A 27,070-nucleotide genomic window follows, 5' to 3' on the forward strand; every position below is an offset into this window, starting at 1 on the left:
CATTGAAAACAATGGGAAACCGCGGCAATACCGCCCGCAATGCGCCTCTATAGAGGCGCATTGCGGGCGGTATTAACCCTTTATCGGCCGCTAGCGGGGGTTAATAACCGCACCGCTAGCGGCCGAATCCCGGCGGTATAGCGCCGCTATTTTTAGCCGCGCTATACCGCCACCGCGGCTCCCGGTCCAATGTGAAAGGGGCCTTAGAGGCTCCTCTCTTTTATACTCTGTTGTGAAATGACGCTACTTGTATATCAAGACATTGCTTGTATATCAAGTCAAAATGTATATAAAAAAAAAATTAGCTTGTCTTGCAAAACGCTCTCAAACCAAGTTACTCTCAAACCAAGGTTTTACTGTACAACCTTAACTTGCAATAAGCTTCTGTAAAACCCCAAGGAACAGCTAGAGAAATGTGATTAAAAGGCTGAGAAATTTTTGGCATAGTCCCAGATCCTCACTGTAGGAAGGACTGTCTGTCCAATTCACCCAAAGCGAGGAGTGGGCAGGTCAGGAGACTATAAGACATGGATAAAAAGCCAGCAAGGACTTCTGTGCAGCCTCAGAACTCATGAGAGGTCCGCTGGGCACATGACACCAGACCCCAACCAGGTATGGCAAGCTGGAACTTTACCTTGAAATGTTAACATGTTTGATGTATTTTTATTTCTGTATTTAATTCCTGCAGAAAGTCACCTAGCTTTTAAATATGAAATGTTGCAACAATTAAACCCACACATTCTCTTGCAGTATTATATAGACTTAATGTTAGAGGTATTATTGTTATTTAATATTAAAATATTATTATTTGCTTTAATATTAGTGGAATTATTTTCCTTCAATATTAAATTATTATTTGAGATAATATATATATAAATTATAGTATATATATATATATATATATATATATATATATTAATTGTAAAATATATATATATATATCAATTGATATGTTAAATACTAATAAAATGTAATAATATAAAAAAATATAAAATTATTATTATTCACGTCAAATGGCACAAACCACATTGCTGCATGTGTTTGGAATTGATAAGCAAAATGTCCTTTTAGATGAAGTTCACTTATTTGTAGACTTTATGGGCCAGATTCACATAGAATCGTGGTGGCGTAACGTATCGTATATATATACGTTACACCGCCGCAAGTTTTCATCGCAAGTGCCTGATTCACCAAGCACTTGCGTGTAAACTTACGGCGGTGTAACGTAAAGGCGTCCGGTGCAAGCCCGCCTAATTCAAATGGGGCAGGGACCATTTAAATTAGGCGCGTTCCCGCGCCGAACGTACTGCGTATGCTCCATTTTGAAATTTCCGCCGCGCTTTGCGCGAAGTGACGTCATTTTTTTAAACTGCGACGTGCGTAACGTACTTTCGTATTCCCGGACGTCTTACGCAAAAAATAAATAAATTTAAAATTCGAAGCGGGAACGACGGCCATACTTTAACATGGCTCGTCTAAATTTAAGCCATGTTAAAGCAGCCGTAACTTTGTGACGGGAAAAAATGACTAGCGACGACGTAACGAACGCGAAAACCTTCATGGATTGCCGTAAAAGCTCATTCGCATACACAACGCTGGAAAACGACGCAAACTCCACCCAGCGGCGGCCGAAGTATTGCAGCCTAAGATCCGAAGGCGTACGAAGCCGTACGCCTGTCAGATCTTAGGCCCCGTACACACAAGAGGATCTATCCGCTGGAATTGATCTGCAACCCAGCGGATCTTTTTCTGCAGATTTTTTTCGGGCCGACCGATTTCCAGCGGATAAAAATTTCTTAGCATGCTAAGAAATCTATCCGCTGGAATCGGCTCCAGCGGATCGATCCGGTGGTCTGTACAGACTCACCGGATCGATCCGTCCAAACCCATCCCTCGCATGCGTCGTAATGATTCGACGCATGCGTGGATATCCTTATATGACAGCGTTGTGCACGTCACCGCGTCATCATCGTGGCGACGGCGCGACACGTCACCGCGGACGGAATTCCGCGGGGATTTTGATCTCCTGGTTAGTACAACCAGGAGATCAAAATCCGCCAGAGGATTTATCCGCGGATACGGTCCGGAGGACCGTTTCCGCGGATAAATCCTCTCGTGTGTACCCGGCATTAGCCAAATGCCGTCGTATCTTTGTTTGTGAATTACAAATAAAGATACGACGCGGCAAATTTGAAAGTACGCCGGAGTATCAGCAGATACTCCGGCGTACTTAGTCTGTGAATCTGGCCCTATATTTCAATGGTTATATATATTTGGAAGTAGCTATAAAAGGCTGTACGTAGCCCACCCGACCCCTCCACCCTGTTACTGCTCCCCCCCCCAGCGGCTTTTACATCAATTCTCAACTGTCACATAACAGACAGGGGGCTAGATTCAGGTAGATTTGGGCAGCAGGTCCTGTATTCACAAAGAACTTGCGCCGCAACTTACGGCGGCGCAGTGTAACTGGGCCGGCGTAAGCCCGCCTAATTCAAAATAGGCTGGTTGGGGGCGTGTTCTATGTGAAATACTAGTGAACCCACGTATTTGACGTTTTTAACGAACGGCGCATGCGGCGTCCGTGGACGTATCCCAGTGCGCATGCTCCAAATGACGTCGGCAAATCGTCAATGCTTTCGACGTAAACGTAAATTACGGCCAGCCTCATTCACGGACGAGTTACGCAAACGACGCAAAATTTGAAAAATTTTACGCAGTTTTCGACGTCCATACTTACCATTGGCTGCGCCATGTTTTTGGGGGTTTATCTTTACGCCTGAAAACCCCTTACGTAAACGGCATATCTTTACTGTGACGGCCGGGCGTACGTTCGTGAATAGGCGTATCTCGCTGATTTACATATTCTAGGCGTAAATCAGCGTACACGCCCCTAGCGGCCAGCGTAAATAGGCAGCTAAGATACGACGGCGTAGGAGGTTGTATCTTAGCAACATTTAAGCGTATCTCAGTTTGAGCATACGCTTAAAGTTGCGACGGCGCGGATTCGGACTTACGACGGCGTATCTACTGATACGCCCGTCGTAAGTCTTTATGAATCAGCCCCAGGGCTTTCTTCTGTGAAAATACATCAGCTGACTCGAGCCACTGCTGTCAAAAAACTACCTTCTAATCTGTGTTTGTAAACACTGTTCATATGCGGGTTTCCGAGATACAAAGTAAAACATTTTGATCTACAGATCAAAGGGGATTAAATCTGCATATGATGTCATTTAAAACAACCTTAGAAATATATATATATATATTTTTTTATCTGTTCCTGTTCCTTATTACCCTTATGCCCTGTACACACGATCGGTCCATCCGATGAGAACGGACTTATGGACCGTTTTCAACGGTTAACTGATGAAGCTGACTGATGGTCCGTCGCGCCTACACACCATCAGTTAAAAAAACAATCGTGTCAGAACGCGGTGACGTAAAACACGACGACATGCTAAAAAAAACGAAGTTCAATGCTTCTAAGTATGCGTCGACTTGATTCTGAGCATGCGTGGATTTTTAACCGATGGTTGTGCCTATGGAAATGAAATCTCGCGCCAATATATTAGTGAAATAAATAGAATAAATTAAACAATGTATAGATAGCCGAGCTGCTCTCTGTGAAATTACATTAATGTAATTTTTGGACAGTGAGGTGAAGTTTAGAGGCGCTAGCTGATAGTGTGTGTACACTAAATAAATAATAAAAATTGTATGCATCAATAATTAAATATAAATAAGTGGATATAACAATGACATGTGAATAAATCGTGACCATATATAAAAATTAAACCACAATGGTGGTTATGAAACAAATGGTGATAATACACAATGGAAATAGAGAATGATAATTGTGCCAAAACTAAAAATAGAGTCCATATATATGATGAATCTTCAAAACCATAGACAGAAGATCTTCCACCTTCACCAAGATAAAGAAAGACCACCAAAAAGTGCTCATGGATGGCACCTTACCGCAAATAATGGACCACTTTAATTAAAAAGAGGTCAATCAGGCAGATAAAGATAATATTCCAGACCCAGATCTCTCAGTCTCAACAGTCTTGATAGAGTAATACTCCACGCCACATGGGATAATTAGAGCAAGAGAGAGAAAAACGCCATAGAATAATATTGTTTTTTATTGGGTAAAACAGAAAAAGAAAACGCCAAATGGCCTCTTACTTGATGGGGTGCCTAGCCCCGGCACTGAGGTTAAAAGCGTGGATGTATATGGGAGAATAGATGGAGTCCCGTGGCCGGTATAAAAACCGTGCAGAGCCGCACTAACGCTGTTGGCGTGCGTTCCACCCTCCAGGATGAGAGAGCCAGCGGGACCAGGAAGTGGGTGGGTCGAGCGTGACCTGTAAGCCTCGACGTACGTTTCGTGATGATGTCACGTCGTCAGGAAGCAGTTGGTTGTGCCTACTAACGATCGTTTTTTTCCCATCGGTTAGGAATCCATCGGTTAAATTTAAAACAAGTTGGCTTTTTTTTAACCGATGGTTAAATAACCTATGGCGCTCACACACGATCAGTTTTGACCGATGAAAACGGTCCATGTGTACGCGGCATTAGAGTTAACTAGCGTGAGCTACAGTATGCCTTTATTTTTTATTTTTTTGCGCGGTACTCACAGTTTAATCCATTAGTTACGTTTCAGACTCCCCGCGGGGAGTAGGCGTTCCTATGAAGAGGGGAACATGATTGACGGCCGGCTATGGCGCGTCACGCTTCCCGAAAATAGCCGAAATAGGACTTGGCTCATCACGGCGCCTGCGCAGTCAGCTCCTAGTCTGTGCGCAGGCGCCGTATAGCGCCGCGAAGAGCCGAGTCCTACTCCGGCTATTTTCAGGGAAGCGTGACGCGCCATAGCCGGCCGTCAATCATGTTCCCCTCTTCATAGGAACGCCCATTCCCCGCGGGGAGTCTGAAACGAAACTAATGGATTAAACTGTCAGTACGGCACAAAAAAATAAAATAAAGGCATACTGTAGCTCACGCTAGTATGCTGGATGGCATGGTAGAAACTTGTTTTTTAGGGTGAACCTCCGCTTTAAGACACAAACCATTATGCAGGGTAAAGGACCAGGCCCCTTTTTGCGATTCGGCACTGCGTCACTTTAACTGACAATTGCGCGGTCGTGTGATGTGGCTCCCAAACAAAATTGGCGTCCTTTTTTTCCCACAAATAGAGCTTTCTTTTGGTGGTATTTGATCACCTCTGTGGCTTTTCTATTTTGCGATAAGCGTTTATCGTTTGGTTTGCGCAAAATTTATAGGGCCAGATTCACAAAAGAGATACGACGGCGTATCTCCTGATGTGAAAATCTCAGGATTTTCACATCAAAAGCATGTCGGTTTCGGACATATCAGGGACAGATGTAAAAAAAAACACAGATTTTTACATTCTGTCCCTGGTTTTACTGAGCCTGGCAACCCTGATGGGGCCCCCTAGTGGCATGGGGCCCTCGGGCAGTGCCAGAGTGACTCAATGGTCAGTCCGCCCCTGCGTACAGGTACGTTGTTTTGCACAGTAGAGCAGCCCTGCCGCAGTATATATGATATATAACATAGGATGCTTTAAGGTGAAAAAACACAAACCTTTACAACCCCTTTAAGGTGAACAAGGAGGTGGCTCAACTTTTTGTCTGGAATGGTGGATTGGCGGTGCGACATGTAGAGTTGGAGGGAGATAATTGGATCTATTTAAGGGGAAGCAGAGTTCATTTGACCCCTGTCGGGATTGATGTGTGTTTTTTGGCCCATGCATGAGGTTTCACGAGCGGGCCTCTTTGGCAGGGGTCTCAGGTTTTTGAAGGTCGGTATGGTCAAAACAGTACGTGGAGTGTGAGGGGTTGGGCCCATCTCGGCATGGGTGTACCTTCCCTACTAATTGAAGTCAGTAAAAAGCTGTCGGTCACCGGGCTGCATCCGGTGTGAAAACTGGTATTAATTTGTCCCTGAGCTGATGTAACTGCGGCTAGAGGGCGGTATAGTATAGTGGCGGTGGAAACAGCCGATGCAATAGAGAAAATATCCTTAATATCCTTAATATTTCTGAGGCATACAAACAGGCAGCTAAATAACTTCTGTTTGGTAAGTTCAGGTTTACGTGGAATGTAATTAAATGTTATTATGTTACAGTAAAACCTTTGCAAACATAATTCGTTCCAGAAACACGCTTGTAATCCAAAGCACTTGTATATCAAAGCATTTTGTTTACAGGGTATAAAAGAGAAGAGAGACACCTCTAAGACACCTCTAAGTGTAGCAATAAGTTGCTAAATGTTGTACCTTCATTAAATGTAACTATATTGCGAATAAAATGTGACAAAGGCATCCATGATCTCCTTGTTTTCTTCGACCACAATTCGCTCTGAATTCTTAATCCTAGGTATGCTACAAGGCTAGTAATCCAGTCTGGAGAGATACGCCAGCAGGCGACTGTTCTTATCGCCAAAACGCAAAGATCCGCTGGTTCTGATACAGCAGCTTCTTCTGAGTACGCTCCAAAAATAGGAGGTGCTTTCTAACTGTGTGGGGGATGGACTGACTGGGAGGAACACAGAGATTCGTGTTCCTGCTTAGCGGAAACAGAAGATCTCTGCGCCCATCGCTGTCAGAACTCCGTTCTTCTCCGGGTAATGATCGCAGATCACTGACGGACATTGGACCAGCCGGACCCGCTGATTGACTCCCCCTCTGTCCAATGGGTGTGCGCCAAATGTACGTGATTTCGCGTAATAGAGCCACCATGCCACAGTAGGCGGTCTTTAAGTGGTTAATGTATAGAATGGTATGTGGGTAATAGAGGTAAGGTCATGGCAGCCGCAACATCAGCATTACTTTAGTCATGCAAACTGAACTTTGCCCAGTTTGTTCATCACTAGACATAAACTAGGACAGACAGATAGGAGGAGAAAGTACAAGGAGGTTCATTTGTATAGAATGCTTCAGAAGAATGCTGGCATGTTACAGAATATATCATGAACTCTTATTGTGAGAGAAGACAGCCAGACACACCAAACCACAAGGTAAGGACAACAGATGGAGATAAAATGTAGATAGATAGCTAGATGGATAGCGACATACTGTATACACATAAATAGAGATAAATAAAGTTAGTTATAAAAATAGATAGATAGATAAAGATACATAGTTAAATAGATAGATAAAGATACATAGATAGATAGATAGATAGATAGATAGATAGATAGATAGATAGATAGATAGATAGATAGATAGATAGATAGACATAAATAGAGATAAATAAAGTTATAACAATTGATAGATAAAGACACATAGTTAGATAGATAGATAGATAGATAGATAGATAGATAGATAGATAGATAGATAGATAGATAGATAGATAGATAGATAGATAGATATAAATAAAGTTAGAGAAAAGGAGACCTCAATGCCGACCTCAATGCTCTGTCTAATTGGGCAACTAAGTGGCAGATGAAGTTTAATGTTGATAAATGTAAAGTTATGCACTTGGGGGCTAAGAATATTCATGCATCGTACATACTAAGGGGAGTACAACTGGGGGGATCCATAGTGGAGAAGGATCTGTTTTTTTTTGTAGATCATAAGCTCAATAATAACATGCAATGCCAAGCTGCGGGTTCCAAAGCGAGCAAAGTCCTTTCTTGTATTAAGAGGGGTATGGACTCCAGAGAGAGAGATATCAGGAGGATATCGGGGAACTGGAGAAAGTGCAGAGAAGGGCAACCAAACTAATAAGAGGCATGGAGGAGCTCAGCTATGAGGAAAGATTAGAGGAACTGAATTTATTCACACAGAATAAGGGGGGATATGATCAATATGTACAAATATATAAGGGGTCCATATAGTGAACTTGGTGTTGTTATTTACTTTAAGGTCATCACAGAGGACAAGGGGTTCTTACATTCTGAGTTTGGTCTCAGGGTGGAGGGTCGGAGGGTTCCCCCTCTATATCCTATGTACAGTTAGGTCCATATATATTTGGACACAGGCACAATTTTTATACTTTTGGCTCCGTATGCCACCAGAATAAAATTTAAACCAAACAAGCCAAATTAATTTGAAGTGCAGACTTTCAGCTTTAATTCAAGGGGTTGAACATAAATATTAAAGCGGGGGTTCACCCTTAGAGGGCACTTTTCCCCCTTCGCTTCCTGCTCGTTATTACTAGGGGAATCGGCAATTTATTTTAAAATATGTGCAGTACTTACCCGTTTACGAGACGCATCCTCTCCGTCGCTTCCGGGTATGGGCTTCGGGAATGGGCGGTCCTTCTTGATTGACAGGTTTCCGAGAGGCTTCCGACGGTCGCATCCATCGCGTCACGATTTTCCGAAAGAAGCCGAACGTCGGTGCGCAGGCGCAGTATAGAGCCGCACCGACGTTCGGCTTCTTTCGGCTACGAGTGACGCGATGGATGCGACCGTCGGAAGCCTCTCGGAAGAATGTCAATCAAGAAGGAACGCCCGCTCCCGAAGACCCATACCCGGAAGCGACGGAAGAAGATACAGCTCGAAAACGGGTAAGTACTGCACCTATTTTAATATAAATAGCCGATTCCCCTAGACCGAACGAGCAGGAAGCTAAGGGGAGATTTTTTTTTTTTTTTTAAATGGGTGAACTCCCGCTTTAAGTACAAATTTTGGAAACTGCACCATTTTTGTACACAGTCCCCCCATTTTCAGGGGCTGAAATATAATCATAAATAGAATGTTAATTTTTAATATGTTGTTGAGAATCCTTTACTGGCAATGACTGCCTGAAGTCTGGAACCCATGGACATTACCAAAGACTGGGTTCCCTCCTTTCTGATGTTTTGCCAGGATCTAACTGCAGCTGTCTTCAGTTGTTATTTGTTTATGGGTTTTTCTGCCGTTAGTTTTGCCTTCAGCAAGTGAAATGCATGCTCAATTGGGTTGAGATAAGGTGATTGATTAGGCCATTGCAGAATATTCCACTTCTTTTCCTTCAAAAGCTCCTGAGTTGCTTTTGCAGTGTGTTTTGGATCATTGTCCATCTGTACTATGAAGCGCCGTTCAATCAACTTTGCTGCAGTTGGCTGAATCTGGGCTGGCAGTATATCTCTAAACACTGCAGAATTCATCCGGTTGCTTCTGTCTTTTGTCACATCTTCAATAAACACTAATGACTAAGTGCCACTGGAAGCCATGCATGCCCATGTCATCACACTGCAAGCCCCACCATGTTTTACAGATGACGTTGTGTGCTTTGGATCATGAGCTGTTCCAAGCCTTCTCCACGCGTTTTTTCTGCCCGTCATTCTGGTACAGATTAATCTTAGTTTCATTCTAAAGAATGCTTTTCCAGAACTGGTCTGGATTTTTTAGATGTTTTTTGGCAAAGTCTAATCTGCCTTTGCTATTCTTCAGGCTTATGAATGGTTTGCACCTTGTGGTGAACCCTCTGTATTTGCTCTTGTGAAGTCTTCTCCTGATTGTAGACTTTGACAATGATACGCCCACCTCCTGGAGAGTGTCCTCCACTTGTCTGGATCTTGTGAATGGGTTTTTCTTTACCATAGAGAGGGTCCTGCGATCATCCACCACTGTTGTCTTCTGTGGACGTCCAGGCCTTTTTTTGTTGCAGAGCTCACCAGTGCATTCTTCTCTCCTCAGAATGTACCAAACTGTCGATTCGGCCATGCCTAATGTTGCTGCTTTCTCTCTGATGGATTTGTTTGGTTTTGGTTGAAGCCTTTCAATGGCCTGCTTCACTTGCATGGACAGCTCCTTTGAACGCATGATGTAGGTTCACAGCAATAGATTCCAAATGCAAATGCTGAATCAACTCCAGACCTTTTACCTGCTTGTCCAATTACGTTTGGTCCTTTGAAAAAGGGGGGTGGCTAATCTGTAATTCCTGAACCCTTCCTCTGATTTGGATGTACATATTCTTAAATTAAACCTGAGAGGGTGCATTTTCAGCCCATATGAATTATATAACTATAGCTTAAATATGTTTTGGTAAATACCTGAAAAAAACGAAAATTGTGCCTGTGTCCAAATATATATGGACCTAACTGTATGTACAATGTATGTACAGTATATTTTACATTCATCCCTATGGAAGATTCGCTAATGCCCCGTACACACGATCAGAAATTCCAACAGTCAGATGTAAGCTTTAGGACGGAAATTCCGACCAGGTGTATGCTCCAACGGACTTTTGCTGATGGAGTTTCCGCCAACAAAAGATTGAGAGCAGGTTCTCAAATTTTCAGACGAAAAAAAAATCCTGTCGGAAAATCTGATCGTCTGTAGCAATTCCGACGTGCAAAATTCCGACGCATGCTCGAAAACAATTCAACGAATGCTCGGAAGCATTGATCTTCATTTCCTCGGCCCGTCGTCGTGTTGTACGTCACCGCGTTCTTGACGGACGTAAGTTCAGAGAACTTTTGTGTGACCGTGTGTGTATAAAAGTCAAGCTTGAGCGGAATTTTGACGGAAAACACATCCAAGGTTTTTCCGACGGAAAATCCGATCGTGTGTATGCGGCATGAGAGCTGGTTCTCAAATTTTTCAGACGAAAAAATTCCTATAGGAAAATCCAATCGTCTGTAGCAATTCCGACGCATGCTCGGAAATAATTCGACGTATGCTCGGAAGAATTGATCTTCATTTTCTCGGCTAGTCCTAGCGTTGTACATCACCGCGTTCTTGACGGACGGAAGTTCAGAGAACTTTTGTGTGACCGTGTGTATGCAAGCCAAGCTTGAGGCCTCGTACACACGGACGGACTGTCCGCTGAAATCGGTCCGCCGGACCGTTTTCAGCGGACATGTCCGCCCGGAGATTTCTGTCTGATGGTTGTACACACCATCAGACAGAAATCCGCGCGGACAGACAGCGCGGTGACGTGGCCGCGCCATCTCCGCGACGCTGATGCCGCAACATGCGCGACCCTGGAAGGTCAATGCTTCCACGCATGCGTCGAATCACTTCGACGCATGCGAGGGATGGCGGCCGATCGGACATGTCCGGTAAATCTGTACAGACGACCGAACATGTCCGACGGACATGGTTCCAGCGGACATGTTTCTTACCATGCTAAGAAACATTTGTCTGCTGGAAACCTGTCCGATCCGCCGGACATTTGTCCGGTCGGCCGTACAGACGACCAAACATGTCTGCTGAAACTGGTCAGCGGACCAGTTTCAGCAGACATGTTCGGTCGTGTGTACGAGGCCTGAGCGGAATTCCGTTGGAAAAACCATCCAAGGTTTCCGACGGAAAATCAGATCGCGTGTATGCGGCATTACTGGAAGTATCAGCTGAAATTGAAGACTTCTTCAGGAAATCTCTGGCTATGTAAGCCGATACTAGGGAATGCTCTGTGCGGTTTACTTTATAAGGAACGTGCGTGTAGTACAGAGATGTGATTGTGCTGTGTGAATGCAGTGTTATGTCATCGCTGTACAAGGTTACATTATTGTCACACTTTGTAATTTTACACAATGCTGGCATAATTATTGACACAGAATCCTTCCAGAAATCCAATCAATAAATGATGGTCCACCCAGCTCTGTGTGTGTGCCAGCCTTGTGCCAGGACATTGTGTGCTCCCAGCAGGAGGGAATATCTCTTTTATAGGACATAGATATCATGGAGAATGACACAGAGGACATCAGACAGGACACCACTCCTTCCAGAGTGTCAGAGGACATCTACAAATGTACAATTTTTACCCCAGGTCACATTCTTGACACACCCACCCCACTTTTTTTCTTGCTGTACAATGTCCCGGGGCAGTTTCTTAAATTTCAAAATTAAAGGGTCACCAAAGGATTTTTTTTTTTTTTTTTTTGCTAAATAGCTTCCTTTACCTTACTGCAGTCCTGGTTTCATGTCCTCATCGTTCGTTTTTTGCTCTGATGTTGCTGTAATTTTGCTCTGTTCTGGGCACTTCCTGGTTGTCTGTTTCCTTTGGACCACAGTACTGGGAGCTTCTAGTTTCGTTTTCAAACCCTCACTTCTCTATGGCTCTATACAGCACAGAGGCAGCGTAACATGCAAAAACGAAACTGAAACTAAAAGGTACATTATATGATTGTTTTTTATCTATTTTTAATCATTTTTAACCACTTGCCGCCCGCCAATGACAAATTGACGTCGGCAAAGTGGTTGTAGAATCCTGACCGGACGTCATATGACGTCCTCAGGATTCTGAGCCGCTGCGCGCCCCCGGGGGCACGCATCGCGGCGATCATTGTTGCAGGGTGTCAGTCTGACACCCCGCAAGACCGATCTCGGTAAAGAGTCTCTCACGGAGGCTCTTTACCACGTGATCAGCCGTGTCCAACCACGGCTGATCACGATGTAAACAGGAAGAGCCGTTGATGGCTCTTCCTCACTCCCGTCTGACAGACGCGAGTAGAGGAGAGCCGATCAGCGGCTCTCCTGAAAGGGGGGGTTCGCGCTGATTGTTTATCAGCGCAGCCCCCCCTTGGATCGCCACACTGGACCACCAGGATGGACCGTTTTCATCAGACGAACCGATCGTGTATGGGCCCCGTCGTTTTTTTTCCCCATCGGTGAAAAAACGTAGAACCTGTTTTAAAATTATGTGATGGTTAAAAAAACGATAGAAAAAAACGATTGTCTGTGGGGAAATCCATTGGTTAAAAATCAACGCATGCTCAGAATCAAGTCGACGCATGCTCCGAAGCATTGAACTTCATTTTTCTCAGCACGTCGTTGTGTTTTACGTCACCGCGTTGGACACGATCGTTTTTTTAACTGAAGGTGTGTAGGCACGACTGATGAAAGTCAGCTTCATCGGATATCTGATGAAAAAATCCATCAGACCGTTTTCATCAGATGAACCGATTGTGTGTACGGGGCATTAGGCTTGTAATGCCTCGTACACACATTCGGAATTTTCAATGGAAAAAGTCTGAAGACCGTGTGTATGCCCATCTGAGTTTTTCCATTGGATATTCCGAGGAATTCCATCGGAGTTTACATAGAGAACATGTTCTCTTTTCGTCCGACGGAATAACAATGTGAATTTGGTCGGACAAAGGTCCGATCGTGTGTACAGGGCCTAAGAAGTCTTACCTGTAGGTGCCGTGAACAGCCCGGATTCACAAAGCACTTACGTCGATGTTATTCGTATCTTTATGACGCTCAGTACATCATTTACATGGGGTCACGCCTCATTAGCATGGCTCACGCCCACTTCCACCTACGCTGGCTTACGCCGAGGAAACCCAGCGTAGATTTGAGGGCGAGTGCTTTGTGAATACTGTGCTTGGCGCTCTGCGCTATGCCGGCGTAGCCTAAAAAAGAAAAGCTACGCCGGCATAAATATGCGCCAATGTATGTGAATCCGGGCCAAAATTTCCTAAACCTGCACAGCTTTAGCCGATGATGTCACTGGCGCATGAGCGGCACACCATGCATTCCGGGCACACTGAGTGTGCCCTGATTGCAGATAGCACCATGCCATTAAGGTGATTTCCGTGAACACTCATAGGAGTGACGTCATCACGGCCTGGCTATTCATATGGCCAGAGAGTGCAAACTCAGAAGGAAGACCGGTCGAAAGGCCCAATTTAAAAAGGTGTCCTATGTGCTAGTCTGCCGTGCATGCAGTGCTTCCACTGGCTCCACCGAATAGTCTAGGGGTTCTTTTTGGATTTTTATTGAGAACGATAAACTGGGATAGCGAGTGGGAGCTCAGGATACCCCAATAAACTGTAGAACTGAAAACCTTGAGGGCTCCTTGACTTTGCTGGCTGTACAGTACAAAAAATGAAAGTCCCACAGGATCTCTATGCTGACGGTGATTAGTACTCCTCCCAGAGTCTAAAATCATACCCAGTCTCTAACTCCTCAGCACCGGGGGTCATCTATTCACTTAGCCACAGGATCATCAGTTGCCTCCCGCTGATATCCACCAGGCTCTTCCTAATAAAGGAAATGTAGACTCACACCACCATAGGACAGCTGGACTCTTTCCCACCAAAAAATAAAAAACCCAGCAGCAATTAAATACCATCAAAAGAAAGCTCTATCTGTGTGGAAAAATGTATAAAAATGTCATTTGGGTACACTGTAGCATGACCGCGCAATTGTCATTCAAAGTGTGACAGCACTGAAAGCTGAAAATTGGTCTGGGCAGGAAGGGGGGTTAAGTGCCCAAGTGCTTAAAGGGATTGTAAAGGTTTGTTTTATATTTTCTAAATACTGTATACAGGGCTCAAAATGTCAAGTCCTGAGCTACTAGCCAGGCCTCAAGGGTTACTCGCCACCAGTTGTCCCGCCCCCAACCCCTACCCTGCCCTGCCCCTAATCCCGCCCCTAAACACGCCCTTCTATATTATCTCATGAAATTACACTTAAATGTTCTATGCAGAATTAAGTTAATATAAAAAATATTAACAACAACTTTATCCATACCCAAAAATGCAGCCTGCCCGTGTCCGCCAATGCAGCCTCTGTCCGCCAGTGCAGCCTGTGTCCCGGTCCTCAGTGCAGCCTGTGTGCCCAGTTCAGCCTGTGTGCCCCCCAGTTTCAGCCTGTGTCCCCCCCCCCCAGTTTCAGCCTGTGTCCCCCCCCCAGTTTCAGTGTGTCCCCCCCCACCCAGTTTCAGCCTGTGTTCCCCCCAATTTTTTAGCCTGTGTTCCCCTCCAGTTTCAGCCTGTGTTCCCCTCCAGTTTCAGCCTGTGTTCCCCTCCAGTTTCAGCCTGTGTTCCCCTCCAGTTTCAGCCTGTGTTCCCCCCCAGTTTCAGCCTGTGCCCCCCCCCCCAGTTTCAGCCTGTGTTCCAGCAATTGTAGGGGAAGAGAGAGGAGAGCCGCCACCGCCGCCTGGCTAATTAGAGTGCTGGGAAACATAACAGCTTTCATTACAATAGCTGCGTGTTTCCCCGCTGTGTGGTGTCATATACAGCCCCTCCCCCTTGTCCGGTGAACATTGATAGACAGATCACGTCCCAGGATTGGACGGTGATCTGTCTATCAAAGTGCCCGGACAAGGGGGAGGGGCTGTATATGACGCCGCACGGCGGGGAAACACACAGCTATTGTAATGAAAGCTGTTATGTTCCCCAGCGCTCCAATCAGCCAGGCGGCGGCGGCTCTCCTCTCTCTTCCCCTACGATCGCTGGGACAAAGGCTCCCATACAACCCAGGCTGACGGCGGTGCTCGCCCTCCTGCTCCCAGGCAGCTCACACTCGCCCCCCCCCCTCAAAATCCACTCGCAAAATGCGAGCAGGCGAGTGGATTTTTTGAGGGCTGCCGTGTATACTCGAGTATAAGTGCTGAAAATGCCCCCTCGGCTTATACTCGAGTCACCTTTTTGCGCCTGATCTCCCAGATTTTGGGGACCCGGTACTGGGCACACATGTAGCACCATTTATCCTCTATAAGTGTGCAAAGTTTGTTGTTCGGGGGACCTACGGCCGGGGAGCACTGATTTTTCAAAGCCGGGCACCCATTCCATAGACTCCCATGTTAAATGGTAATTTCTCTGGTGATTTTGGGGACCTGGTACCAGCCGGTTGTAGATCCCCTGGACCCGGAACTTGGCACACATGTAGCCCTATTTCTGCTCTACAAGTGTACAAAGTTTGTTGTCTGGAGGTGCACCGCTTTTTCAAAGCCGGGCACCCCTTCCATAGACTCCCATGTTAAACGTCAGTCTAGTCATGGGCACAGTGAGGCATGGGCACAGTGAGGCATGGACACAGTGAGGCATGGGTATTAGTCAACGTGCTCGCCCCCTATTTTTTAGAAAACTTTACAACCCCTTTAATGCAGCTTAAAGGCAGTAACAAGTACACTGCATTTTTGGTAGGATCAACAGGTATCCTCTGTATTTGCTGAAAATGTTCTCAGCCTGAAAAAAAAGAAGAAGAAGTAAACGAATGCAGCTATTACATCCAAGGACTGGTAATTGCAATATATTATATATTTGTTCTTGGGTTCATTTATCTTTAGGCTGGATGACACCCTTGGGCCGGATTCAAGAAGCAATTGCGCCTGTGTAACCATAGGTTACACAGCGCAATTGCTTACTTGCCCCGGCGTAACGAGTGCTCCTGATTCAGGAACCTCGTTACGCCGACTGCAGCCTAAGATCTGCGCGGCATAAGGCTCTTATGCCCGCATATCTTAGACTGCATTCTTGCGGTGGACGCTAGGTGGCGTTCACGTTGTGCTCAGTGTATAGTATGCAAATTGCATACTAACACCGATTCACAACGTTGCGCGAGCCCTGCGTACGCAATTTACATCGTTTACGTACGGCGGTTTTTCGCGCAAGGCTGCCCCTGCTACGTATACCCGTCGTTCCCGCGTCGCGAAATTCGAATTTTTCCGTACTTTGCATAAGTGAATCGTGAATGGCGCTGGACTGCCATTCACGTTCACTTGGAAGCAAATAACGTCCTTGCGACGTCATTTGCCGCAATGCACGTCGGGAAAGTTTCCCGACGGAGCATGCGCGCTACGATCGGCGCAGGAACGCGCCTAATTTAAATGATTCCCGCCCCCTACGGGATCATTTAAATTGCGTGCTCTAGCGCCGGGCATTATGCTCCGTGAATCAAGGGCAGTGGAGCAAATTTGCCCTGCGCCTCCGTAAATAATGGGCAATTCTACCTGAATCCGGCCCCTTGTTTACTATTACTATGCTATGGCCCAGATTCTCATACATTAGCGTTGCTCCTGGGCAGCGTAATGTATGAGCTCTACGTTTCACCGGCGCAGGTCTACAGGTTTAAATCCTGATTCTCAGAACACTTACCTGTAAACTTGCGGCGGTGTAGCGTTAGATTGCTCGGCGCAAGCCCGCCCAATTCAAATGGGGCGGGCACCATTTAAATTAGGCGCGCTCCCGCGCCGAGCGTACTGCGCATGCTCCGTCGGGTAAATTACCCGACGTGCATTGTGCTAAATGACGTCGCCCCGACGTCATTTGCCTAGATGTATACGTAAATGGCGTCCAGCGCCATTCACGGACGTCTTACGCAAACGACGTAATTTTTATTCAATTCGACGCGGGAACGACGGCCATAGTTAACATTGGTTGCGCCTGCTAATTAGCAGGGGCAACCTTACGCGTCGGGTACGCTACGCAAACGACGTTAATTCGCTGCGTCGACCTCGCGTATGTTCGGGAATCGCCGTACTTACCTCATTTGCATAGACGACGGGGAAAAGCGACGATGCGACACCTAGCGGCGGGAAAAAAAATTACTTTTAAGATCTGACAGCGTAACAGCCTTACGCTTGTCAGATCTAATGGGTACCTATGCGCATAGATACCCGGGGCCAGATGAGGTGTTACGACGGCGCTAATGGTGTTGCGCCGTCGTAACGCCTTTGAGAATCTGGCCCTATGAGTGCTGCTGGATAGATGTGCTGTACATAGAAAACAATTTGGTCGCCTATAGATGAACTCTGGGCAAAGATCATTGTAGTAACCGGTCACTGTCTGCTTTAAACAGGATTTCATTTTTATATTCCAGACCTGGAAAGGGTATGCAAGAGTTTACATTCTAAGAAGAGGAATCCCCACCCTACAGTGACCTATAAAGTGCTTAAAATTGATTTAGGTTTACGGGCAGAGGCATTTATGGGTTGAGGTTAAAGGGAACTTTAGGAGAATCATGGAGGCTGCCATGATTGAACTCTTCGGGCCAGATTCTCAAAAGAGTTACGCCGGTGTATCTACAGATACACCGGCGTAATTCGAAATTCCCGCCGGCGTATCATTGTTTTGTATTCACAAAACAAGATACGCCGGAATTAGGCTAGGATCCGACTGGTGTAAGTCACTTACACCGTCGGATCCTAAATGTAATTACTCCGCCGGCCGCTAGGTGGCGTTTACGTTCAGGTCTCATTTGACTATGCAAATGAGCCTGATACGCCGATTCCCGGACGAATTTGCGCCGCGTCGTCGTCGTTTACGTTGTTTCCGTAAGCGTAAGGTTACCCCTGCTATATGAGGGGTAACCTTACGCCAGTCCGCCGTATGCCATGTTAACCACTTCCATACCAGGCACTTACGCACCTTCCCGCCCAAGCCAATTTTCAGCTTTCAGCACTGTCGCACTTTGAATGGCAATTGCACGGTCGTGCGACGTGGCTCCCAAACAAAATTGGCGTCCTTTTTTCCCCACAAATAGAGCTTTCTTTTGGTGGTATTTGATCACCTCTGCGATTTTTTTTTTTTTTGCGCAACAACTAGAAAAAGACTGAAAATTTTGAAAAAAAATTACGTTTTAATTTTTTTCTGTTAATTTTTTTGTAAATAAGTAAGTTTTCTCTTTCAATTACGGGCACTGATATGGTGGCACTGATGGGCACCGATGAGATGGCATTGATGGACATCGATGAGGTAGTACTGACAGGCACAGATGAGGTGGCACTGATTGGCGGCGCTGGTATGCGGCACTGATGGGCACACATAGGTGGCACTGATGGGCACACATAGGCGGCACTGATGGGCACACATAGGCGGCACTGATGGGTGGCACTGATGGATACTTATGGGTGGCACAGATGGGCACTGATAGGTGGGCACTGGGCATGGATGGGCACTGTGGGGTGGCACTGATGGACACTGTGGGGTGGCACTGATGGACACTGTGGGGTGGCACTGATGGACATTGTGGGGCGGCACTGATCTACCCATGTTGCCAGTCAGTGCCCATTTGTGGGCACTGATTGGCATCTTTTTTTTAAAGCTTTTTTTTAAAAAAAAAGCTTTTTTTTTTTTTTCCAATGCTTTTTTTGGTGGTCCAGGGTGGGCTTCCCTGGTGGTCCAGTGTGGCGATCCGAGGGCGGGCTGCGCTGATAAACAATCAGCGTGAACCCCCCCTGTCAGGAGAGCCGCCGATCGGCTCTCCTCTACTCGCGTCTGTCAGACGCGACTGAGGAAGAGCCATCAACGGCTCTTCCTGTTTACATCGTGATCAGCCGTGATTAGACACGGCTGATCACATGGTAAAGAGTCTCCGCCGGAGTCTCTTTACTGAGATCGGAGATGCAGGGTGTCAGACTGACACCCCGCATCACCGATCGCCGTCAGGATTTCAGAACCACTTCCCGGACGTAAATCGGCCATAGGCCGGGCGGGAAGTGGTTAAGTATGGCGTCGGGTCCGCGTCGTCTTTTTCCGTCGGTTACGTCGTTCTACTAAGTCGTTCTTGAATACGACTTTACGTCAATGACGCTCATGTCGGTGTCATTGACGTTTTCCGTCGTGAGCTGGAGCATGCGCACTGGGCTATTTTTCAGCCCGGCGCATGCTCAGTTCAATCGGCACGGGGGGCGCGCTTAATTTGAATACAAGCCGCCCCCTTTGAAATACGCGGCCATACGCCGGGCCATTTACACTACGCCGCCGCAAATTACGGAGCAAGTGCTTGGAGAATACGGCACTTGCTCCAGTAAGTTGCGGTGGCGTGGTGTAAATGGCTTACACTACGCCAACGCCGTTTCTACGAGAATCTGGCCCTTCCAGTTCCCAGTTCCCTGGCTGTCATTTGGATGCTTTTGGCTTCAATGCTGTCCGAGTTCGTGACGAGTACAAGCATGCTTGTTGTGGATCCATGGTTCAAAAGACACAGCCAGGAAAGTAGCATTCTCTTCATTAGGCTACCAATGAAAGCACTTGTACTTCCCGGTGCCATGGCTGCACCCTGTATAAAATGTTTATTTGTAAAAAAAAAATATATATATATATATATATATATATATATATATATATATATCCACTTCCCGCCCGGTCAATAGTCAATTGACGTCCAGGAAGTGGTTGTGAAATCCTGACTGGACATCTATTGACATCCTGCAGGATTACGTGGGGGCACGCAGCGCGGCGATCTCCGGCGGAGGCTCTTTACCACGTGATCAGCCGCCTACGACGGCGGTGGTAAAGCGGTGATGTGGCGGCCTTTTTTGGGGGAATCAGATTGGCCCGGGGGGGGGGGGGGGGGGGATAGTTGTGTCATTTTCATTCCGGGACACTGTATTGTCCTGGAATGAAGGTGCCCGGGACAGACCTGCAAAATGCGGGACTGTCCCGGGCAATCCGGGACACGTGGTCACCCTAACGTACATATTACCTGGTATCATAGGTGTGCGCACAGGGTGTGCTGGGTGTGCCTGGGCACACCCTAAACTGCTACCTGAGCCCTTCTGCTGCCTGGGCCCCTATGTCATTTACTGACCCCCTTCGTTTGTAAATGAACACAGTAAGTGATCGGTACTGATCACTCACCGTGTTCACACATAACTGAAGCATAGTAAACTGTGTTATATACAGACACACACGGATGTGTGTTTGGGATTTGGGATGCACACCCTGATGAAATAGGCTGTGCACACCTATGTCTGGTATGCATGCCCTTAACATAGTAAAAATATATTTGGTTCATTTTTTTTTTTTACATTGTCGTTTATTTGATGGGCAATCTGCTTAACCACTTGTCGCCCGCCAATGACAGAATGACGTCGGCAAAGTGGTTGTAGAATCCTGAGTGGACGTCATATGACGTCCTCAGGATTTTGAGCCGCTGCGCGCCCCCGGGGGGGGGGGGCGATCGTTGTTGCAGGGTGTCAGTCTGACACCCCGCAACACCGATCAAGGTAAAGAGTCTCTCACAGGGACTCTTTACCACGTGATCAGCCGTGTCCAATCACGGCTGATCACGATGTAAACAGGAAAAGCCGGTAATCGGCTTTTCCTCACTCACGTCTGTCAGACGCGAGTAAAGGAGAGCCGATCGGCTGCTCCTGTGACAGGGGGGGTTTGTGCTGATCGATAATCAGCACAGCCCCCCCCCCCCCCAGGATGCCCACTGGACCACCAGGGACGCCCACTGGACCACCAGGGATGCCACTAGGCCACCAGGGATGCAAAAAAAAAAAAAAGGTATGCCACCCTAGACCACCAGGGATGAGAAGTACACAAAAAATGGATGCCAATCAGTGCCGCAATGGATGCCAATCAGTGCCCACAATGGGCATCACTGATTGGCAGGCATTGTTTGGCACTGATTGGCATCCATTAATACAACACATACGATAGTGCCCATCTATGCCCATCCGTGCCACCTATCAGTGTCCATCCATGCCGCCTATCCGTGCCCATCCATGCTGCCTATCCGTGCCCATCCATGCCACCTATCCGTGCCCATCCATGCCACCGATCCGTGCCCATCCGTGCCGCCTATCCGTGCCGCCTATCTGTGCTCATCTGTGCTACCTATCCACGCCCATCCGTGCCGCCTATCCAAGCCCATCCATGCCGCCTATTCGTGCCGCCTATCAGTGCCCATCCGTGGCGCCCATCAGTGCCGCATATTAGTGCCCATGAATGCCACCACATCAGTGCCACCTCATTGGTGCCCATCAGTGCCGCCTTATCAGTGCCCGTCAGTGCAGTACCATCAGTGCCCATCAGTGAAGGAGAAAACATACTTATTTACAATGTTTTATAACACAAACAAAAAAAAAGTATTTTTTCTAAATTTCCGGTTATTTATTTATTTTTTTGCAGAAAATAAATATCCCAGAGGTGATCTAATACCACCAAAAGAAAGCTCTATTTGTGGGAACAAAATGATAAAAATTTAGTTTGGGTACAGTGTAGCACGACCGCGCAATTGTCATTCAAAGTGCAGTAGCGCTGAAAGCTAAAAATTGGTCTGGGCGGGAAGGTGTATAAGTGCCCGGTATGGAAGTGGTTAAGATATTCGTCTTTATACAGTCTGCAGAGATGCTAATTTCAGTACAGTAGCTGTCAGGGAAAATGTCCATCATTTGCCAAGTTCATTCTGACTTTAATCCTGTCCTGGAGCAAACTGACTTTGCTGACACATTCAGAATGCAGAGCAGCCCACAGAGGAAGAAGATCCCGGAGGCTTCCAGGTTTTGAAGTTTTTTTTTCTTGAACGTTTTTCTACTGTTTGCAAACATTTAATAAATTAACCTACATTAACCACTTAAGGACCGCCGCAAGACGATATAGGTCGACAGAATGGCATGGCTGGGCACAAGGGCGTACATGTACGTCCCCTTTAACCACTTAAGCCCCGGACCTTTAGGCAGCTAAATGCCCAGGCCAGGTTTTGCGATTCAGCACTGCGTCGCTTTAACAGACAATTGCGCGGTCGTGCGACGTGGCTCCCAAACAAAATTGGCGTCCTTTTTTCCCCACAAATAGAGCTTTCTTTTGGTGGTATTTGATCACCTCTGCGGTTTTTCTTTTTTGCACTATAAACAAAAATAGAGCGGCAATTTTGAAAAAAAATCAATATTTTTTACTTTTTGCTATAATAAATATCCCCCAAAAACATATATAAAAAAAAAATTTCCTCAGTTTAGGCCGATACGTATTCTTCTACCTATTTTTGGTAAAAAAAAAATCGCAATAAGCATTTATCGATTGGTTTGCGCAAAATTTATAGCGTTTACAAAATAGGGGATAGTTTTATTGCATTTTTATAAAAAAAATTTTTTTACTACTAATGGCGGCGATCAGCGATTTTTTTCGTGACTGCGACATTATGGCGGACACTTCGGACAATTTTGACACATTTTTGGGACCATTGTCATTTTCACAGCAAAAAATGCATTTAAATTGCATTCTTTATTGTGAAAATGACAGTTGCAGTTTGGGAGTTAAACACAGGGGGCGCTGTAGGAGTTAGGGTTCACCTAGTGTGTGTTTACAACTGTAGGGGGGTGTGGCTGTAGGAATGACGTCATCGATCGAGTCTCCCTTATATAAGGGATCACTCGATCGATGCAGCGCCATAGTGAAGCACGGGGAAGCCGTGTTTACATACGGCTCTCCCCGTTCTTCAGCTCCGGGGAGCGATCGCGACGGAGCGGCTATAAACGAATAGCCGCGCCGTCGTCCCGGATCGCTCCCCGAGGGAACCCGACCGCCGCATGTAGCGGGGGGGGGTCCCGATCGGACCCCCCACCCGCTAGAAGGCAAGGGCGTACCTGTACGCCCATTTGCCTGTACGTGCCATTCTGTGGACGTACATATACTTGCGGCGGTCGGGAAGGGGTTAAGAAGCCCGTCCGCTGGTGGTGTCCCGCGATCGGTCACAGGAGCTGAAGAACGGGGAGAGGTAAGTGTAAACAAACATTCCCCGTTCTTCTCTGTGGCAGCATCAGTGATCAAATCTGTTCCCTGTCATAGGGAACGACGATAAGTGACGTCACACCTACAGAAACACACGTGAGGTCACACTTATCCCCTACAGCGCCCCCTAGTGGTTAACCCCTTCACTGCCATTGTAATTTTAACAATTATCAGTGCATTTTTATAGCACTTTTCGCTGTGAAAATGACAATCGTCCCAAAAATGTGTCCGATATGTCCGCCATAATGTCGCAGTCACGAAAAAAAATGCTGATCGCCACCATTACTAGAAAAAAAAAAATTATTAATAAAAATGCCATAAAACTATCCCCTATTTTGTAGACGCTATAACTTTTGCGCAAACCAATCAATAAACGCTTATTGTGATTTTTTTTTACCAAAAATATGTAAAAGAATACGTATCGGCCTAAACTGAGGAAAAAAAATGTTTTTTATACAGTATATTTTTTTGGGGGATATTTATTATAGCGAAAAGTTAAAATATATATATATATTTTTTTTTAATTGTTGCTCTATTTTTGTTTATAGGGCAAAAAATAAAAATCCCAGAGGTGATCAAATACCACCAAAAGAAAGCTCTATTTGTGGGGAAAAAAGAAGGACGCCAATTTTGTTTGGGAGCCACGCTATAAACAAAAGAAGAGCGACAATTTTGAAAAAAAAAGCAATATTTTTTACTTTTTGCTATAATAAATATCCCCCAAAAATCTTAAAAAAAAAAAAAAAATCCTCAGTTTAGGGCGATACGTATTCTACATATTTTTGGTAAAAAATAAAAATAGAAAAAAAAAAAATCGCAATAAGTGTATATTGATTGGTTATCGTCTGCAAAATAGGGGATAGAATTATGGCATTTTTATTAATAATTATTTTTTTACCAGTAATGGCGGCTATCTGCGATTTTTATCATGACTGTGACATTATGGTGGACACATCGGACACTTTTGACACCATTTTGGGACCATTGTCATTTATACAGCGATCAGTGCTATACAAATGCACTGATTACTGTGTAAATGGCACTGGCAAGGAAGGGGTTAACCACTAGGGGGGGCGAGCAAGGGGTTAAGTGGGTCCTAGGGAGTGTTTCTAACTGTGAGGGGGCTGGTCTACCAGTGAAATGACGTTGATCACTGCTCCGGATGAGAGGGAGCAGTAGATCAGTGTCCTGTCACAAGGCAGAACAGGGCAACGTTTTTGCCCTGCGCCCCCGCAAATTCTTTGCGCTGCCCTCGATTCACGGAGCAGAAGCTCCGTAAATTGCGTGGGCGCTCGGGCAAAATGCGCGGCGTAAGCGCGCGCAATTTAAATGATCCCGTAGGGGGCGGGAATCATTTAAATTAGGCGCGTTCCCGCGCCGATCGTAGAGCGCATGCTCCGTCGGGAAACTTTCCCGACGTGCATTGCGGCAAATGACGTTGCAAGGACGTCATTTGCTTCAAAGTGAACGTGAATGGCGTCCAGCGTCATTCACGACTCACTTACGCGAAGTACGTAAAATTCAAATTTCGCGACGCGGGAACGACGGGTATACGTAACATTGGCTGCGCCTGTTAATAGCAGGGGCAGCCTTGCGCGAAAACCGCCGTACGAAAACTACGTAAATTGCATACGCAGGGCTCGCGCAACGTTGTGAATCGGCGTTAGTATGCAATTTGCATACTATACGCTGAGCACAACGGGAACGCCACCTAGCAGCCATCGCAAGAATGCAGCCTAAGATATGCGGGCATAAGAGCCTTATGCCGCGCATATCTTAGGCTGCAGTCGGCGTAACGAGGTTCCTGAATCAGGAGCATTCGTTACGCCGGGGCAAGTAAGCAATTGCGCTGTGTAACCTATGGTTACACAGGCGCAATTGCTTCTTGAATCCAGGCCCTTGTTTACAAAGGCATCTCCCAGTTCTGCAGCTCCGTGACACGATCGGGGGGGACACGGGCGGACATCGAGTCCGCTGGTCACGGTCACGTCACGGAGCTCGCAGCAGGGGCGTGTGCACGTACAGGTACGTCGCTTTGCGCAGCCGTGCCATTCTGCCGACATAAATGTTTGTGCGGCGGTCGGCAAGGGGTTAATCTAAAGCACACTAGCATATGCCCTGCTACACCCACCACTATGCACCTTAAACCATGCAAACCTTCACTTGCCAGACAGTACTAATGTTTGCTAAGTGTAGAAGTGATGAAAATTTCAGGATATTTCCAGTTCTAAGCCTTGTGAAACAAAAATACTGTATGGTTCATTTTTATATGTATTCAGTTTACACCAGTGTCTGATGATCCCTATGGCTCCAGCCCTCTGTAGGCGGGGGAGGGGAGGGGGGGGGCGTCCTTGATCTGATCATTTGGCTGTGCGTGTGTACGGCATAGACAATAAAACAGACCAAATTATGGGTTGTAAACCCCATACACAGTACAATCATTTAGAAGCAATGGACTTGGACATGACCCTGCGGGCTACAAGTGGTAAATTTTAAATATTAATATGCAATAACAATACCTCCCAACTCTGGAACTTGAGAAGGAGGGGCACATGAATGAGACAGTGGCTGGGGTGCGTGTAGTGCACCACGGCAAAAAGTGGGTATGGTTAGATCACGGTGGCCTGGAGAGGAAAATCTTGCCATTATATACACTATATTGCCAAAAGTATTGGGACGCCTGCCTTTACACACACATGGGGCTAGATTCAGATAGGTGAGCGGATCTTTAGATCCGCGTAACCTATCTGATTTACGTTACGCCGCCGCAAGTTTTTCAGGCAAGTGCTTTATTCACAAAGCACTTGCCTGTAAAGTTGCGGCAGGGGAATCTTAAATCCCCCGGCGGAATTCAAATTCGGCGGGTAGGGGGCGTGTATCATTTAAATGAAGCGCGCCCCCGCGCCGACCGAACTGCGCATGCGCCGTCCCCAAACAATCCCAGAGTGCATTGCTCTAAATGACCTCGCAAGGACGTCATTGGTATCGACGGGAACGTAAATTACGTCCATCCGTATTCGCGAACGACTTACGCAAACGACGTAAAATTTCAAAACTCGGCGCGGGAACGACGGCCATACTTAACATTAGCTACGCCTCATATAGCAGCTATACGCCGGAAAAAGCCGAACGCAAACGACGTAAAAAAAAAAGCGCTGGGCGGTCGTTCGTTTCTGAATCGGCGTAACTCCTCATTTGCATATTCCTCGCGTAATAATACGGAAGCGCCACCTAGCGGCCGGCCTGGAATTGCAGCGATCCGACGGTGTAAGTCACTTACACCTGTCGGATCTTAGGGATATCTATGCGCAGGGCTTTTTTTCAGGGGGAACTTGGGGGAACTCAGTTCCACCACCTCTGGCTCAGACCCTTTGGTGCCCGCTCACCACAATCACTTGTAAACACAGAAGTCTGGCTGTGCTTCGCTCGTGCTCACCCTCTGTGACGTTTATGCGTGAGCACGAGCGAAGCCGAGCCTGGCCGAATGTAGCCGAGTGTACTGCACTCGGTATATGTCGGAGCGGCGTATATTGCGCACCCAAGATTTTCCCCTTATTTTAAGGGGAAAAAAGTGTGCGGTATACGCTGATAAATACGGTACTTATTTTTTTATTTTTAATAAATTTGCAAAGATTTCAAACAAACTTCTCTCATGTTGTCATTATGGGGGATTGTTTGTAGAATTTGGAGGAAAATATTGAAATAAATACATTTTGGAATAATTTTTGAAGCACTGTGAATACTTTCTGGATTTTCTGGATGTGCATTTAACATATTTTAAGCATATTATTTACTTATAAAAGCAACCAACCCATCTCACTGCCCTTCACATTGCACACTGAGCATTATGAACCCCAGCTGGTGAGAACAAGCCCTTAGATCAGAATACTAATGGTAATATTTTATAGTTTCCCTTGAAAC

The 27,070-nt window shown here is 46.2% G+C and overlaps 1 protein-coding gene across 3 annotated transcripts in view; it reads left to right on the forward strand.

Annotated features, from left to right (window-relative positions):
- Positions 1–514: 514 nt before the first annotated feature.
- Positions 515–27,070, forward strand: part of SLC14A1 (solute carrier family 14 member 1 (Kidd blood group)) — a 96,444-nt gene continuing 69,888 nt past the window's right edge. The window contains exon 1 of one of the 3 annotated variants that reach the window (XM_040336214.1): positions 515–612. In XM_040336214.1, the coding sequence (XP_040192148.1) occupies positions 592–612 (21 nt within the window). In that variant the 5' untranslated portion in view covers positions 515–591. Of the gene's footprint in view, positions 613–6,939; positions 7,038–15,907; positions 15,928–27,070 lie in introns of those variants that run through there. The other 2 variants (XM_040336206.1, XM_040336231.1) reach the window with 2 other exon arrangements.

Source organism: Rana temporaria, chromosome 1, assembly GCF_905171775.1.
Source record: "Rana temporaria chromosome 1, aRanTem1.1, whole genome shotgun sequence".
Taxonomy (NCBI): domain Eukaryota; kingdom Metazoa; phylum Chordata; class Amphibia; order Anura; family Ranidae; genus Rana; species Rana temporaria.